General features: G+C 42.7%; 1 protein-coding gene across 20 annotated transcripts in view; it reads right to left on the bottom strand.

Annotated features, from left to right (window-relative positions):
* The window catches only part of adnp2a (ADNP homeobox 2a), a 44,783-nt gene extending 29,807 nt beyond the window's left edge, over nt 1–14,976 (bottom strand). For 9 of the 20 annotated variants that reach the window (XM_068057458.1, XM_068057434.1, XM_068057439.1 and 6 more), the window contains exons 1-3: nt 14,845–14,976; nt 13,494–13,630; nt 4,495–5,193 (exon numbers count right to left, since the gene is read on the bottom strand). Coding sequence is in view for 2 of the 20 variants with exons in the window: in XM_068057413.1 (XP_067913514.1) it covers nt 4,495–4,519 (25 nt within the window). In the remaining 18 variants the exon portion in view is untranslated. Of the gene's footprint in view, nt 1–581; nt 753–4,494; nt 5,194–13,493; nt 13,631–14,844 lie in introns of those variants that run through there. The other 11 variants (XM_068057483.1, XM_068057448.1, XM_068057569.1 and 8 more) reach the window with 4 other exon arrangements.
* Nucleotides 14,977–15,210: the final 234 nt, after the last annotated feature.

Raw genomic sequence — 15,210 nt, 5'->3', positions numbered from 1 at the left:
TCTTGGAATATTGGGGTTGGGGAACACCACACTCAAAAATGACAATTTTTAAACAACCAAATCACCCTTCACTGCTATCTCATAGAAAACCTACTTTACTGAATTAGGCAGGGCTCCTGTGAGGTAGGTCTTGAGATATCCAGCGGATTACAGATATAATAAATTAAACAATCCTGCCTTATCAGAAGACATTTAACATGGTTCCAAATGGGTTGCTCCTAACACATGAATAGAGCCCAAAGAAACAAATTTAATTGGCTTTGGAAAGCAGAAAATAAACAGAAGGATTTAACTGAAGAACAGTGACTACTAGAGTTTTACACACAACTTCTTTTACAACTCATTCCCAAGACCATTTTGGAATTTTGGTTGTAAAATTAGGTGATTTATCTTCAAAAATGGACAGCAAAACATTGAGAAAGTTCAAAATAGTGAAGGTAATTCTGGCACATAATACCAAATGAAACTCAGTCAGTTTGGGTATCTCGCTTTGAGAATCATGGAACTGTAACAATGTAAATTACTTAACAGGACCCAGCACTAAAGGACAAGAACATACAAATCTCAAGGAAGTTTCTTACATAGCGTGCGAGATAAAGAAATCACCGGCTGTCCCTCGATTCGAGGAGGACATCTACTCAAGTAAACTCGTTTCTGACATAGGTCTTCAAGTGATTGACCAGGCCAATTCTCGACCCGTAGATCTTTGGGCACAGGGGGCAGGACGTCCCACGAGGTAGTGGGATTCAGAGTGTAGGATTTGCTTCCTTTTCTTTCCTTCTCTGCCGCCACTCTGCCTCATTAAGGCGTTTGGACTCAAAGCATGATGCAGCTTGATGGACAAATTATTCCATTTTGAACTGGTAGCAAGCTCCTCCCGGTCAGTGTCAATGCGACCACACCTCAAAGAGAGCTTCAGAGTGTTTTTGAAGCGTTTTCTTTGTCCCGGAACACTGGCCATTTGAGAGTCAGAAAACAGGACCTGGCGGACAGAGTTTTTTAGCCTCCGGACAGTGTCCAGTCCATTGAAGTTGGTTTTGAAGGAGTTTTGCCTGAATGTTTGCAGAGCTGGCTTCAAGGACACTAGAGTTTATTCAACAGTCCTCCCATTGAATCCGGAGGATGTGGCTCAGGCATTGCTGATAGAACTGCTCTAGTGTCGCAGTACAGGAGACGAAGTTCCGCCTTCACATTGAGGATACCCTCCTTCATGTTGTGTGGCACTACCACTGTGCTAAATGGGATAGAATTCGAACAGATCTAGCAATGCAAAACTGGGCATCCATGAGGCACTGTGGGCCATCAGCAGCAGCAGAAATGTACTCAACCACAATCTGTAACCTCATGGCCCAGCATATGCCCCACTCTACTATTACCATCAAGCCAGGAGACCAACCCTGGTTCAATGAAGAGTGCAGGAGGGCATGCCAGCAGCAGCACCAGGCATACCTCAAAATGAGATGTCAACGTGGTGAAGCTACAACACAGGACTATCTGCGTGCCAAATTGCATTAGCAGCATGCAATAGACAAAGCTAAGCGATCCCATAACCAACTGATCAGATCTAAGCTTTGTAGTCCTGCCACATCCAGCCATGAATGGTGGCGGACAATTAAACAACTAACTGGAGGAGCTGGCTCCACAAATATCCCCATCCTCAATGATGGGGGAGCCTAGCACATCAGTGCGAAAGAAAAGGCTGAAGCATTTGCAACAACCTTCAGCCAGAAGTGCTGAGTTGATGATCCATCTCGGCCTCTTCCTGAAGTCCCCAGCATCACAGATGCCAGACTTCAGCCAATTCGATTCACTCCACTTGATATCAAGAAACGACTGAAGGCACTGGATACTGCAAAGGCTATGGTTCCTGACAATATTCCAGCAATAGTACTGAAGACCTGTGCTCCAGAACTTGCCGCACCCCTAGCCAAGCTCTTCCAGTACAGCTACAACACTGGCATCTACCCTGCAATGTGGAAAATTGCCCAGGTATGTCCTGTACACAAAAAGCAGGACAAGTCCAACCCGGCCAATTACCGCCCCATTAGCCTACTCTCAATCATCAGTAAAGTGATGGAAGGTGTTATCAACAGTGCCATCAAGCAGCACTTGCTTAGCAATAACCTGCTCAGTGATGCTCAGTTTGGGTTCAGCCAGGGCCACTCAGCTCCAGACCTGATTACAGCCTTGGTTCAAACATGGACAAAAGAGATGAACTGAAGAGGGGAGGCGAGAGTGACTGCCCTTGACATCAAGGTGGCATTTGACAGAGTATGGCATCAAGGAGCCCTAACAAAACAGAGGTCAATGGGAATTAGGGGGGGAAACCCTCCGCTGGTTGGAGTCTTACCTCGCACAAAGGAAGATGGTTGTGGTTGTTGGAGGTCAATAATCTGAGCTCCAGGACATCACTGCACAAGTTCCTCAGGGTAGTGTCCTAGGCCCATCTTCAGCTGCTTCATCAATGACCTTCCTTCAATCATAAGGTCAGAAGTGGGGATGTTCGCTGATGATTGCACAATGTTCAGCACCATTCGTGACTCCTCAGATACTGAAGCAATCCGTGTAGAAATGCAGCAAGACTTGGCCAATATCCAGGCTTGAGCTGATAAGTGGCAAGTAACATTCGCGCCACACAAGTGCCGGGCAATGACCATCTCCCCTTGATGTTCAATGGCATTACCATCGCTGAATTATCCTAGGGGTTACCATTGACCAGAAACTCAACTGGAGTAGCCATATAAATAACGTAGCTACAAGAGCAGGTCAGAGACTAGGAATCCTGCGGCGAGTAACTCACCTCCCGACTCCTCAAAGCCTGTCCACCATCTACAAGGTGGAAGTCAGGAGTGTGATGGAATACTCTCCACTTGCCTGGATGTTTGCAGCTCCAACAACACTCAAGAAGCTCGACACCATCCAGGATAAAGCAGCCTGCTTGATTGTTTGTAGATGGGGTGCCATTCACTCCCTCTACCACCGATGCACAGTGGCAGCAGTGTGTACCATCTACAAGATGCACTGCAGCAACACACCAAGGCTCCTTAGCAGCACCTTCCACAACCTCTACCAACTAGAAGGACAAGGGCAGCAAATGCATGGGAACACCACCACCTGCAAGTTCCCCTCCAAGTCACACACCATCCTGACTTAGAACTATAATCGCCGTTCCTTCACTGTCGCTGGGTCAAAATCCTGGAACTCCTTTCTTAACAGCACTGTGCGTGTACCTACCCCACATGGACTGCAACGGTTCAAGAAGGCAGCTCACCACCACCTTCTCAAGGGCAATTAAGGATGGGCAATAAATGCTGGCCTGGCCAGCGACACCCACATCCCATAAATGAATAAAAATAAAGTACAGGAATGTGGTGACAACTGCTCTGGACAATAGGACTTTTGTTGTCAAAACTCGCTGCCATAGTTTGTTGAAGGCAGTGCTGGCGCAGCTGATCCAGTGCTGGTTGTCCTCGTCAATCGTGGCCTTTTTAGAGAGAGGTGGCTGCCAAGGTATGGGAAGTGCTCAGCCCATATTCCAAAGTCTCTCCTTCAACATATTTGGGAGGTGAAATATTTGGCTGACCAGGTGCGGGTTGATGCAAGAGTTTTGTTTTGGCAAGATTCAAGGACAAGCCGATTCTCTTGTATGCAGAATTGTAGAGATCGAGAGTGGCTTGCAAATCTGGTGCAGAGTTGGCAACATTCCAGTCATCTGCAAACTGTAGATCATGTATTTCTACTACTGGTCACTTTAGTTTTGGCAGAGGCAACTGAGGTTAGAGTTTTCCATCTCGGTAGTAATTAATACTCACACCAGAGGGCAGCTGATCTTTCATGAGATAAATTGCCACTGTCAGGGAGATTGTAAATCGTATGGGAGCTATCACGTAGCCTTGCTTGACCCCAGTCTAGATTTTGAAGGCATCTGTTCCAGATCTCCCACTCAAGACTGTTGCAGTCATATCATGGAGAAATTGCAGGATTGTGATGAAGTTTCTTGGACATCTAAATCTTTGGAGCACAACCCACAAAGCCTCGCGATTTACTGAGTCAAATGCTTTGGTCAGGTCGATGAATGCAGAGTTCCTGGTGTTGTCAGGCAACAAAAAGCATGTCAGAGGTTCCTCTGGACGTTCTGACAGTTCCTGGTAAAAGCCTGCGCCTGAGCTATTAAGGCTCCAAATTGACATCACCGCCCTCAGTGAGACCCGCCTTCCTGGGGAGGGGCAGCTGAAGGAACAAGCAAGGGGATACATTTACTAGAAAGAAAGGCTGACAGTAACCATGATGTTCACAGATTTGGTTTCATCATCTGGAATAGGATCTTGGATGCATTGCCAGACCTCCCCAACTGCATAAATGAAAAACCCATGACACTTCACCTACAGCTCAGCCATAATCAATATGCCACCGTCATCAATGCTTATACCCCAACCCTTGATTCCAATGAAGAGGTTAAGGAAAAGTTTATTTTGACCTTGATGAAGTCCTTACCTGCCATCCCAAAAGAAAAGATCATCCTTCTGGGGGATTTTAATGCCAGGATTGGCTGTGACTCCGATGTCTGGAGAGGAACTATTGGGAAACAGGGTAGGAAAAGCCAATGCAAATGGTGCCATCCTGCTGACAAAGTGTGCTCAGCATGGCCTCATTGGCCAGAAGTACAAATACAAATCCACATGGAGGCATCCTAGATCAAAGCACTGGCACCTCCTGGATTATGTCACTGTTTGAGACAAAGATCTAAGCAATGTCTGTATCACTCAATCCATGCAGGGAACTGATGCCTGCTGGGCAGATCATCGACTTATTCGACTGGTGAAGAGTCAGAACCAAGGCATCGCAAGACCCAAAAGTCCAAGAGGAAGATCATCAATGTCTCAGCCCTAAAGCTGCCTGACCAGAGAGAGAGGAATTCCCAGTGCAGCTCACAGCCAATTTGGAAAATCTTCACGCATCCAACTCAATTTCACAACAGTGGGAACAAATAAAGTCAGCTATACTAGACTCCTGCATCCAGACCACTGGGTTCAAGCATCATCGTCACTAGGACTGGTTCAATGAAAACGATGCTGAAATGTGTGACCTCCTGGAACAAAAACGAGCAGCCTTCATTGCTTGGCAGAACAATCCAAGGTCGCAAATCAAGGTGGTAGCAATCCAACAGCTCAAGGCTGACCCCCAAAGACAAATCTGGAAGATAAAAGGACAAGTGGTGGGAAAAGCAAGGTCAAGAGATCCAACAATTTGCCCACCATCATGACAAGCGAAGCTTTTTTGAAGCCACCAGGGTCATCTATAGACCAAGATCATATGGACAAAATCCCCATCGTCCACAGGATGGTGTCTCTTAAGGATGACAATGCCACCCTCAACAACTCCTCAACCGTGAGTCCACAGTGGCATCTCATATTCTTCAAGCTATTCCCCAGTATCCCGAGGTAGAATCCATGGATGAACCACCAATGGGAGAGCTGCAACAAGCAAACAGGTGAAAACAACAAAGCCTGCGGCCCCGATGGCATTTCAGCTAAGGTCTTCAAAGCGGGTGGATTTTTGCTCACTTCAAGACTCCATGCACTCATCCTACAGATTTGGGAGGAAAAAGAACTCTCCCTAATTGCGCCCCACAACTTCAAGAATACGACAATTGTAACTATCTTCAAGAAGGGAGATAAATCATGCTGTGGGAACTATCGAGGCATTTCCTTCTTGTCCATAGCAGGGAAAATCCTGACACGCCTTCTCCTGAATCACCCACTTCCTGTGGCTGAGGAAATCCTCCCAGAGACACAATGTGGCTTTAGACCTTCCAGAGATGAAGAAATAACCTACAGTTTATACACATGATTACAAACGTTTAAAAATTAAACGGACAGGTGTTTAGGTCTCAAAGAAACCTAGCTCAGATGGAGAAGCACACAGTTTACCAAAACTTCAAAAAGAAATTAGATGGTCACTTGAATGAAATAAACTCAAGAGCTACAGGGATCAAGTGGGGGACTGAGGTTGACTGGATAGCTCCATGGAGAGCTGGCATGAACTCAATGGGCTGAATGGCCTCTTTCTGTGCCATAAATAACTATGACTAAGAATTCTATATAGTTTTGCAACGCCTGGCCTTTTGGGACAATATTGTTTTCTATGAAATATAGTCAGTCAAGTTTCAGTGTGTGGTATACTATTGAAGCAAAATCCTAGTGTTGACATTTGAATTAGTGGGGCATTTCACCTTCTGGGAGGTTTGAACTATGGAGTTTGCCACAGATTAAACAAGTTAAGAGATGGTCATGATAGTGACCACACAAACCATTTGAAGAAAAAGTCTCAACACATCAAATGTTCTTTTCTTGTGTCATGCCATGATTTGATTATGTTCTTTAGAACGTTGATTACTTTCTTTTCCATCTTGAAATTAGAAACTGTTATAAAGCTGATTATAAAGAGATGTAGGTGGTCAGGGACTTCAGTGCCCATTTGTATTTTCTTGCATTAATTAAGTAACGCATCTTAAAAGTACTTGTGCCTTGCAGTGCTGCCTGTACATACCGTGCAGCAGTGCTTACAAGTAGTTTTATTTGAATTTGCAAAAAACAAAATCCTACTTTTGCTTATTCTCTTAACTAGGTCTATTTTCAGTATTGCATGTTTAGAGAAAGGCAAACACATAAAAACTAACATGTTTATTTCCTTCAAAATATATTTCCAAAATCTTCTGCCATTTCATCCCATCAAACCCAAAATCCACTTGATAAGAAAATATCAATTATGAACAATTGCAAAATGCTTGTGATTGGCATTCTGCTACTACAGTGGTGGTCTTGGTCAGCAATTAAGTTCACAGCCTGTTGAGAAGGGGATAGATTCTGCTCGAAGTTAAATTAATTTTTGAAACAGCACCGGATTATTCAGGGTTAATGAAGTAAAATTGCAAATGCTGGAAATTTGAAACAGAAAAAAAAAGTTAGAAATACACTGCAGCTCAATCAGCATCCTTAAAAGAAAAGACACCTAGAATTACATAGCATATGCAGTACGGAAACAGGCCATTTGGCCCAACCAGCCTATGCTAGTTATGCTCCACTCGAGCCTCCTCCGTTCTTTCCTCACCTAAATCCATCATCATAACCCTCTTTTCTCTCCTCCCTCATATGCTTGTCTAGCTTCCCCTTAAATACATCTATACTATTTGCTTCAACCACTCCCTGTGGTAGCAAATTCCACATTCTCACCACCCTTTGGATAACAAAGTTTCTTCTGAATTCCCTATTGGATTTTGTGGTGACTAGCTTATATTGATGGTCTCTAGTTATACACTTCACCACAAGAGGAAACATTCTCTGTGTCTACTCCATCTAAACCTTTCAGAATTTTAAAGATCTTGATTAGATCAACCCTCAGCCTCCATTTTTCAAGAAAAAAAAAAGACCCAGCCTGTCAATCCTTTCCAAATATGTATACGCTTGCATTTCTGGTATCATCCTTGTATATCTCTCTGCATCCTCTCCAGTGCCTCTATAGCCTTTTTATAATACGGTGACCAGAACTGCATGCAGTATTTCAAGTGTGATTTAACCAAAGTTCGATGCAAGTTTAGCATTACCTCCCTACTTTTCAATTCCATCCCTCTAGAAATGAAGCCGAGTGCTTGGTTTGCTTTTTTAAAAAATAGCCTTACTAATCTGTGGCACAACTTTTACTGATTGGTGTATTTGTACTCTTTAGATCCCTTTGTTCCTCTACCTCACCTAGATTTACACCTTTCAAGTAATAAATGTCCTCCTTATTCTTCCTACCAAAATGTACTACCTCACATTTATCTGTGTTGAACTTCATTTGCCAAGTTTATTAATGTCCTCCTGTAATTTGTTGCAGTCCTCCTCAGTATTGACTAACCCCCCAAAGATTTGGTGTCATCCACAAAGTTAGAAGTTTTTGATGCCAAAGTCCAAATCATTAATGTAAATTGTGAACAGCAGTGGTCCCAGCACTGATCCTTGTGGAACTCCACCTCCCACCTTCTGCCACTCTGAATAACTAGCCTTTACTCACCCACACCGTCTTGAAGCTAGCTAGCAACCCATTCTGCCACTTATCCGCTGGCTCCACATTTTCTGACCTTATTCATTAGTCTATTATGGGACACCTTATCAAAGGCCTTTTGAAAATCCAGATAAATTACATCTACTGCATTAACATTGATACTCTGACCTCCTCAAAAAAATTTAAATTAGGTTATTCAAGCAAGACTTTCCTTTTTGAAATCCACGCTGACTATTCATTATTACTACACATTATGAAGGGAATATAGCCGAAATACAAGAACTCTGAAGAAAGGTTTACACCTAGAGGGTCATTAATTTGCATTTTCTCTTTACAGCTGACCTCCGATTTGACGTGCATTTTGAACTTTTTCTGTTTCTATTAAGCAGCTCAACAGAGCTGCTCTACTCCAAAGTACCCTCAGCACGGCAGAACTATTAAAATATGTTTAGCTAACAAGACAATTAAAAAGGTGTGTATGAAGCAAGTTAACAGAGTTGATTATTTTCAATGGCCTGAGAACACTATTAAACAGTATACTCATTAAAATTTGGATATAAAGGTTTTAAAATATTGAACTTCTGGTTTAAAATACTAATTGCCCTTTCACACCAGAAAAAGACTTGAACTAAATTTCAATCGGCATTTTCAACTTCAGGAGGATTACTGGTTTAGTCTGTGGCAGCACCTCAACTTCTGAAAGTTGACAGCATATTGCTCCAGAGTACAAGAAATTTGGATTTATACAGCACTTTTAAATTAAGAAGCATCCAAAGGGCATTTAACAGATGAATCATGAAAATGGATGTCGGAGCAAAGGAGGGCTGACAAAAAGCTTGAACAAAGCTGGGTTTTAAAGAGGTGGTGGACTGGTTTAGGGAGGTAATTCCAGTGTGAAGGGCAAGGGTGTCAAACGTACGGCCTGCGGGTTAGATCCAGCCTGCAGAACACTTTCACCCGGGCGCAGATTTCCGAACCTGACTGTCCTTTTAGAGTCATAGAGTTTTACAGCACAGAAACAGGCCCTTCGGCCCAACGCGCCTGCGCCGACCATCAAGCAGCCATCCTAAGAAATCCCATTTCCCCGCACTTGGCCCATAGCCTTGTATGTTATGGCGTTTCAAGTGCTCATCTAAATACTTCTTGAATGTCGTGAGGGTTCCTGCCTCTACCACTTTTCTGCCTTGGAATTTGAATTTTGGCTAACCATGCGGATTGGCTGAACTTTACCGCTCAGCATTGAGAGTCCAGTGCCTTTTAAATTGGGTGGGTGGATTCTCAACTTCTGTAGCATATGGCCACTGGGAGTTTGGCTTCTACTTATTGTTGCATAGGTTGATTGCCAGTCAGGCACGAGCATCTTACATTGATTTTTAAATATTTGGAAAATTCTTCACTTTGTGGGGTGGGGAAGATTCAGCTTTAAATTATTCTATTGGACTTGCAGCAGCTGTGTGTTTGTGTTTTTCATAATGTATTATTTGTAAAAGCTCTCAAACTTCATTTTAAACAGATATGGCAGGTAGGCTGTTTCTTAGCAGTAACTGAGATAGAAACCACTGTAGCTATCAAGGTCATGGAGGTAACCAACTGACATTCCTTCCTGTTTCACCATAATGCCTTTCGAAATGGGCTATGAATGAGGACTTTGTTAACTCTGTTCACTGTGAGAAGCAACTTATTTTTAGCCTCAGCATCTGGCTCAATATCCCAAAGATTAGTTATACCACTTTTAAATGATATTTTACCAACTTTTGCTTCATTATTTCCACAGTATCCAGTTCTGTGCAAAATTCTAATTAAAAAGGTTTGTGCAGGCTTTGCAAGCTATGATTGATTGCCTGGTGCCTTTTTATATTGGGCACATGCAAGGATACTCATTCGCATGTAAAGAGCTGTCAGCGGTTATTGGGCAGCAGTAATTGGAACTTACATTTTACATATAGCGCTTTAAGATCTCAGGACATCCTTTACAGGCAAATGAAGGGCTTAAGCGTCATCACTGTTTATACTCTTCATAGAGGGACTAGGAGCCAATGCTGGTCAGTGAGGACAGTGGTGAGTGATTGGTGAGCAGAACATTGTGTGGGACAGTATACATTGGAGAGATCAAGAGAGGTAATCGGAGTGGAGCTGGGTGTTATCAATATACATGCAAAACCTGGCTCCATGTCTTTGGATGATGTCACTGGGGGGGGAAAAGAGAGACATGTAGATAAGGAAAAGACAGCGAAGGACAGATCCTTGGAAAACACTTGAGGCAATGGTGCACAGGCAGGAAAATAAATCAATCACTGTTGATCCTCCGACTGGGATTTGATTGGTAAATGTAGGAGCAAGCAATGGCAGTGCCACTGAGCTGGATAACATATGAAGGGAGTTGGAAGAGGATGGTATGGTTCACCATGTCAAAGGCTATATAAGAGGCTGAGAAAGAATAGTGTACTATGGCCACAATCACCAAGGACGTAATTTGTGATTTTAGTTAGAACCACTTCAGTGCTGTGGAACGGCCAGAGACCAGATATGAGAGATTCAAATGTGGAGTTACAGGAAAGACAGTCAAGCATCTGAGAGGCAACAACATTCAAGGACTTGAGAGGAAAGGAAGACTGGAGATGGGATGGTAGTTTGCAAGGACAATGGGGCTTAGGGTGGGATTTTTGAACAGGGATTGATGGCAATTTTGAAAGGAAGAGAGCGCCATTTTCAATGTCAATTAGCATGGGGACCAGGAAGGCGAGTTGAGTAGTCAAATAACTGTTCAGTGGGAATGAAGTCAAGGGAGCAGGAAGTGAACAAAATGATCTTAAGAGGACATATAAGATAGAAAACTAAAGAAAGTCACGGGTTGCCAGCCTTGATTAGCAAGAGGAAGGGGGAAAGCAGTAGAGACAGCTGAATAGATGATCTAAATTTATTGACAAGAAATCCATAAGTTCCACATACTTATTTGAAGTGAGTGTGGAGAGACAAGGGTTAAATCAGAAGGTTAATAGTGGAGAAAAGCAGGGAATTATGTTGCTTGCTAGGATAATCCACGAGTAGTGAGCAGTGTTGCAGAGGGCAGCGAGGCCCAATCGTGCTCGGTGTGGTCCGATCAGGTCTGGCAATTGATGGCTAAATCAAGTATGCTCAAACCAAATCCCTGGACTTAATGCAGCAAAGATGCAGGCCATACTGAAGGAATGACCAATATGGGAGGGTTTTATTGGACACAAGGACAAGAAGTGGTTGAGCAGATCAACAGCTGCAGTCATATTGTGATGAATAGTGTGCCAAAGGCTAGATATTTGAAAGTAGAGTGATTTGGGGAAGTGTTTTTTTTCCCCCCAAGAGTAGACAGAGAAGGAAGTGAGGTTGGAAGAGGGCTGTGGGTAAGGGATACAATTGGTCAGAGATGGCCCTATCTGAGAGGAGAGACCATGGGAGAGGCCACACAAGATAGCAAGGTGATGGGGGCGGGCATGAATATGGGTAGGGAAGCTTATATGAAGTTAAGGGAGGACTGGAGGGGAGTGAAATCAGAGGAGAAAGGACAAGTTGGGTCGAGATGGAAATTGAAATCATCAAAGCTGAGAAGTCACTCAATGCAGAGTCTGAGAGAGGAATGGATGGAGGATATCAGAGTAATACAGGGTGGGACTAGGGAATGAAAGTAGAGAACAAAGATCTTAAAGAGATGAGAGGAGTAGAACAAGCTATGGTGCTTGAAGGAGAAGGCGGCATCAGTGAGCCAAGAGAGGCACCAAGGTATGATTTGGTGAGAAGGGACACACCACCGTGGCAGTCTGGTCAGTTTCCATTCAAGCAATGTCAACACAATCATCCGCAATAAAGTTGTGGAGAATCACTGAAGTCCACTGATTGTCAAATTCTTCCTGCAGCCATATTCCTTAAATCAGGAGGATCACTCAAAAACCACTGATGGAAGTTAGTCTATTTCAACTGTGCAAGATTCCTACCTGCCAATTTTGCATCCCACAGTCAGACAGTAGCTGAGACTAAAATATTGCTTAGGAAAAGCCCATGTGAAAAGAGAGTCAAAAGTCAAATTTGATTGCAGGTCTCAAGTTGTAAGTTCAATGCTAAAGAATCATAACTAAGCCAATCACTGAGATACTAACAGCAAAAAAAGTCAGAATGACCTACATACTGACTAAATATATCTTGATTTGTACTGATGTACTAATTTTTTTTTTAAAGTTAGAGGATTTACACTACTGACAGACACTATGCACATTTTGAACACTGACCAGCGGGATGGGCGGCTGGAGAAAAGCTAATTTGCAGCTATTGGCACCTTGTTTTCCAGCAATATTTGGTACAATAATAAAATAATTTGATCCTGTCACTAGACACTTGGGGGTCATTCATTTTCTATTGTTGGCCCAGTAATGGATATTCTTGTTACTCAAGTTTTTTTCTCTGCAATAATGCACTGCATTCCTTTGGATAGCTGATACTATTTCGAAGTTAGGCCGGGGGTCTCCAAGAGACCACTGCAGTAGTTCCTCACCTCCCAGGAGTAAATAGTTGCAGGTGGTCTCCATCGCACCTGTCAAAAGTGATGAGCAGTGGCCTAGATACAGACATTTGAAAACAACTGGACCAGGTAAATGGAGAAAAAGGCTGGGTATACAATACTTGGGCTTTCAGAGAAAATCATTGCTACCATGGAGTTGCTTGCAGTTTAAGTGTATATTTATTGTATTATATGCAAAGCAGCATATATTTCCAGTTATTCTATTACATAACAAACTGCATGACATTTCAATTCTAAATGAGTGGTGCAACATCCCAATCCATGACCCGAGAATACTGTGAACAGCCCTGGTCTCCATATTGCAAAAAGGATATACAGACATTGGAGAAGATACACAACAATTACAAGGATGATACCAGAACTAAGAGGTTGTTATCAATGATCAAAAGGCTGGGCTTCTTTTCACTAGAAAAGAGAATACGTAGAGGTGACCCAATAGAGGTCTTTAAAATTATGATAGGGAAGATTGTAGAAAAGATGATTCCATTTGAGAGTCCAAAACAACGGGCCATAAATATAAACGTCACTAATAAATCCAGGAGGAACTGTTACCCAGAAAATGCAACTCTATGCCACATGGAGTAGTTGAGGCAAACAACATTTAAGAGGAAACTGGATAAGTACATGAGGGAGAAGGAATAAGAGATGTTGACAGGGCAAGATGAAGTAGGGTATGCAGCATGGGCCAAGTGGTCTGTTTCCATGTTACATAATTCTGTTTCACATCCCATGGAAAGATTTCTCTGTTTGGAGCTGTGATGTCACTGCCTTTGTGATGTAATCATTGCGGTCATGTAATTACAAGCCAATAAACTGTTGTACTTTCTAACCAATGAGAGATCAACTTTCCAATCATCCGGTTTCCACAGACCAATCACACCAGAAACCAATGATCTACCGTTACCATGGAAACGGTCACGTGGTGAACATGGACCACAAACCAAGCCCCGCCCCCACTAGGCTTCCTTCACTGGCATTTGCTGAGCCTGGTCAAATAGAATAAATACCAGTTGATCACGTGGTTAGCTGTGTTCAGCAAGACTAGAAGAAACAAGAAAGGGATCAGGATAAATTAAACCGGTTTAGAAATTATATGGATCTAAAAAAGATGCATACCACTCCTAAAGTACTGTTATGGTAACCAAAATCAAGTTCATACAGGATTCAATAAATGTTCTGTCTAAATTGCTACTTTATTAATCAGTTGGGAGAAAAATTGCATTTGAAGCAACCAATTTGGTTTAATCTTGACTAGCGATGGGCTTCAATAGGATATTTACGGCATGTTTACATTATTGATTGTTGCAGAATCACCAGTGTAAGTTATTCTAAAATTTTGAACAAGTTAGCCATCACATGGAACATAGGACATTGTACTATAACAAGAATTCTGGCAACGTTTTACTAATACTATACATATAAATTTAAGTTCCTTATCCTTACTACACTATAACAGTATATTACTGCAGTAAAGTACACCAAATCAAATGCAGTGATTTCAATAAATCAAATGTATACGGCAGAAAAACGTCAACGTCTGACTTCAAGTGCACTTTTCTATCAATTCCACATTTTATTAAATGCGATTTACACAAAATCGATTTTTTGTTTGCCGCGACTTCCTAAAGTCGGTATCACAAAAAGTGCCTTAAATGTCAAGTACATATTACATTTACTTGAAAAATACTCAGTTCAGTCTTCAGATACTTATTAATGCGCAGGAGTCAAGTGTAGTATTCTCCTCCCACAACTACACTTCACGCCGGTAGTTTGGTTTGCGAGGGAAATCTTTTCCCAGCCTTGTAGGGTATCATCCAACGGTTCAAGTTGGCGCCTGTAGAGGGAGGAGGGAGAGAGCGCGCAGCCTAGGTGTTGTTACCCCTCCCGCCTTACACACCGACACCAGCCAGTCGCCGGGCTGCACTAACTCGCTCACCTGTTGGCAGATACTTATCTACAAACACAGCAATGCAAAGCAGAAGAAAAGCCCCAAACAGCTCAACCACAGGCATACTCGCAACAACAACTGCACTTTTAAGACTGTGCAGTTGGGTCAATGAGAGTCAAATTTACAGCTTGGGGGCATGGCTCATGTGAGTTTGGGCTGGGGAAAAGGGGTGGGAACGGACCAGTAACTGATAACAAACGGCCCCACGACTTCAACCCCTCACTACCAGGCAGGGCTGAAAGAGGGAGCTATTCACCCCACCCCTTTCACTCAATATATTACGCGCCAATTCCCTCACCCGACTAACCTTAGCCCGTTTTCCAACTTTCGGCTGCTTGCTGCTACGCAGTCAAATGCTTAATGAAAATTTTTCTAATGTCTTATCTTTTCTCATAAATTCACTTCAGAACCGTAACGTTCTTGACAAAATGGCGCTCGATTCCACCTGGAAGTGACGTATGAGATAATTTGCATACAGATGAATTGACCAATAGGAATAGAGTATCATAGGCATATATTAAAATAAGCACAAAACAATTTACTGAAACTTATTTCAAAAAAAATATGCAAAATACACCAGTCTCCACAAATGTTGCAATTTACCAATTTAGGTTGGGTAATAATGCCCAAAATGTTAATTCTCGCGAGAATTAATGGCCTACGTCATAGTGAC

The sequence above is a fragment of the Heterodontus francisci genome, chromosome 2 (genome assembly GCF_036365525.1).
Source record: "Heterodontus francisci isolate sHetFra1 chromosome 2, sHetFra1.hap1, whole genome shotgun sequence".
NCBI lineage: Eukaryota > Metazoa > Chordata > Chondrichthyes > Heterodontiformes > Heterodontidae > Heterodontus > Heterodontus francisci.
This window is presented reverse-complemented; position numbering and strand designations above follow the sequence as displayed.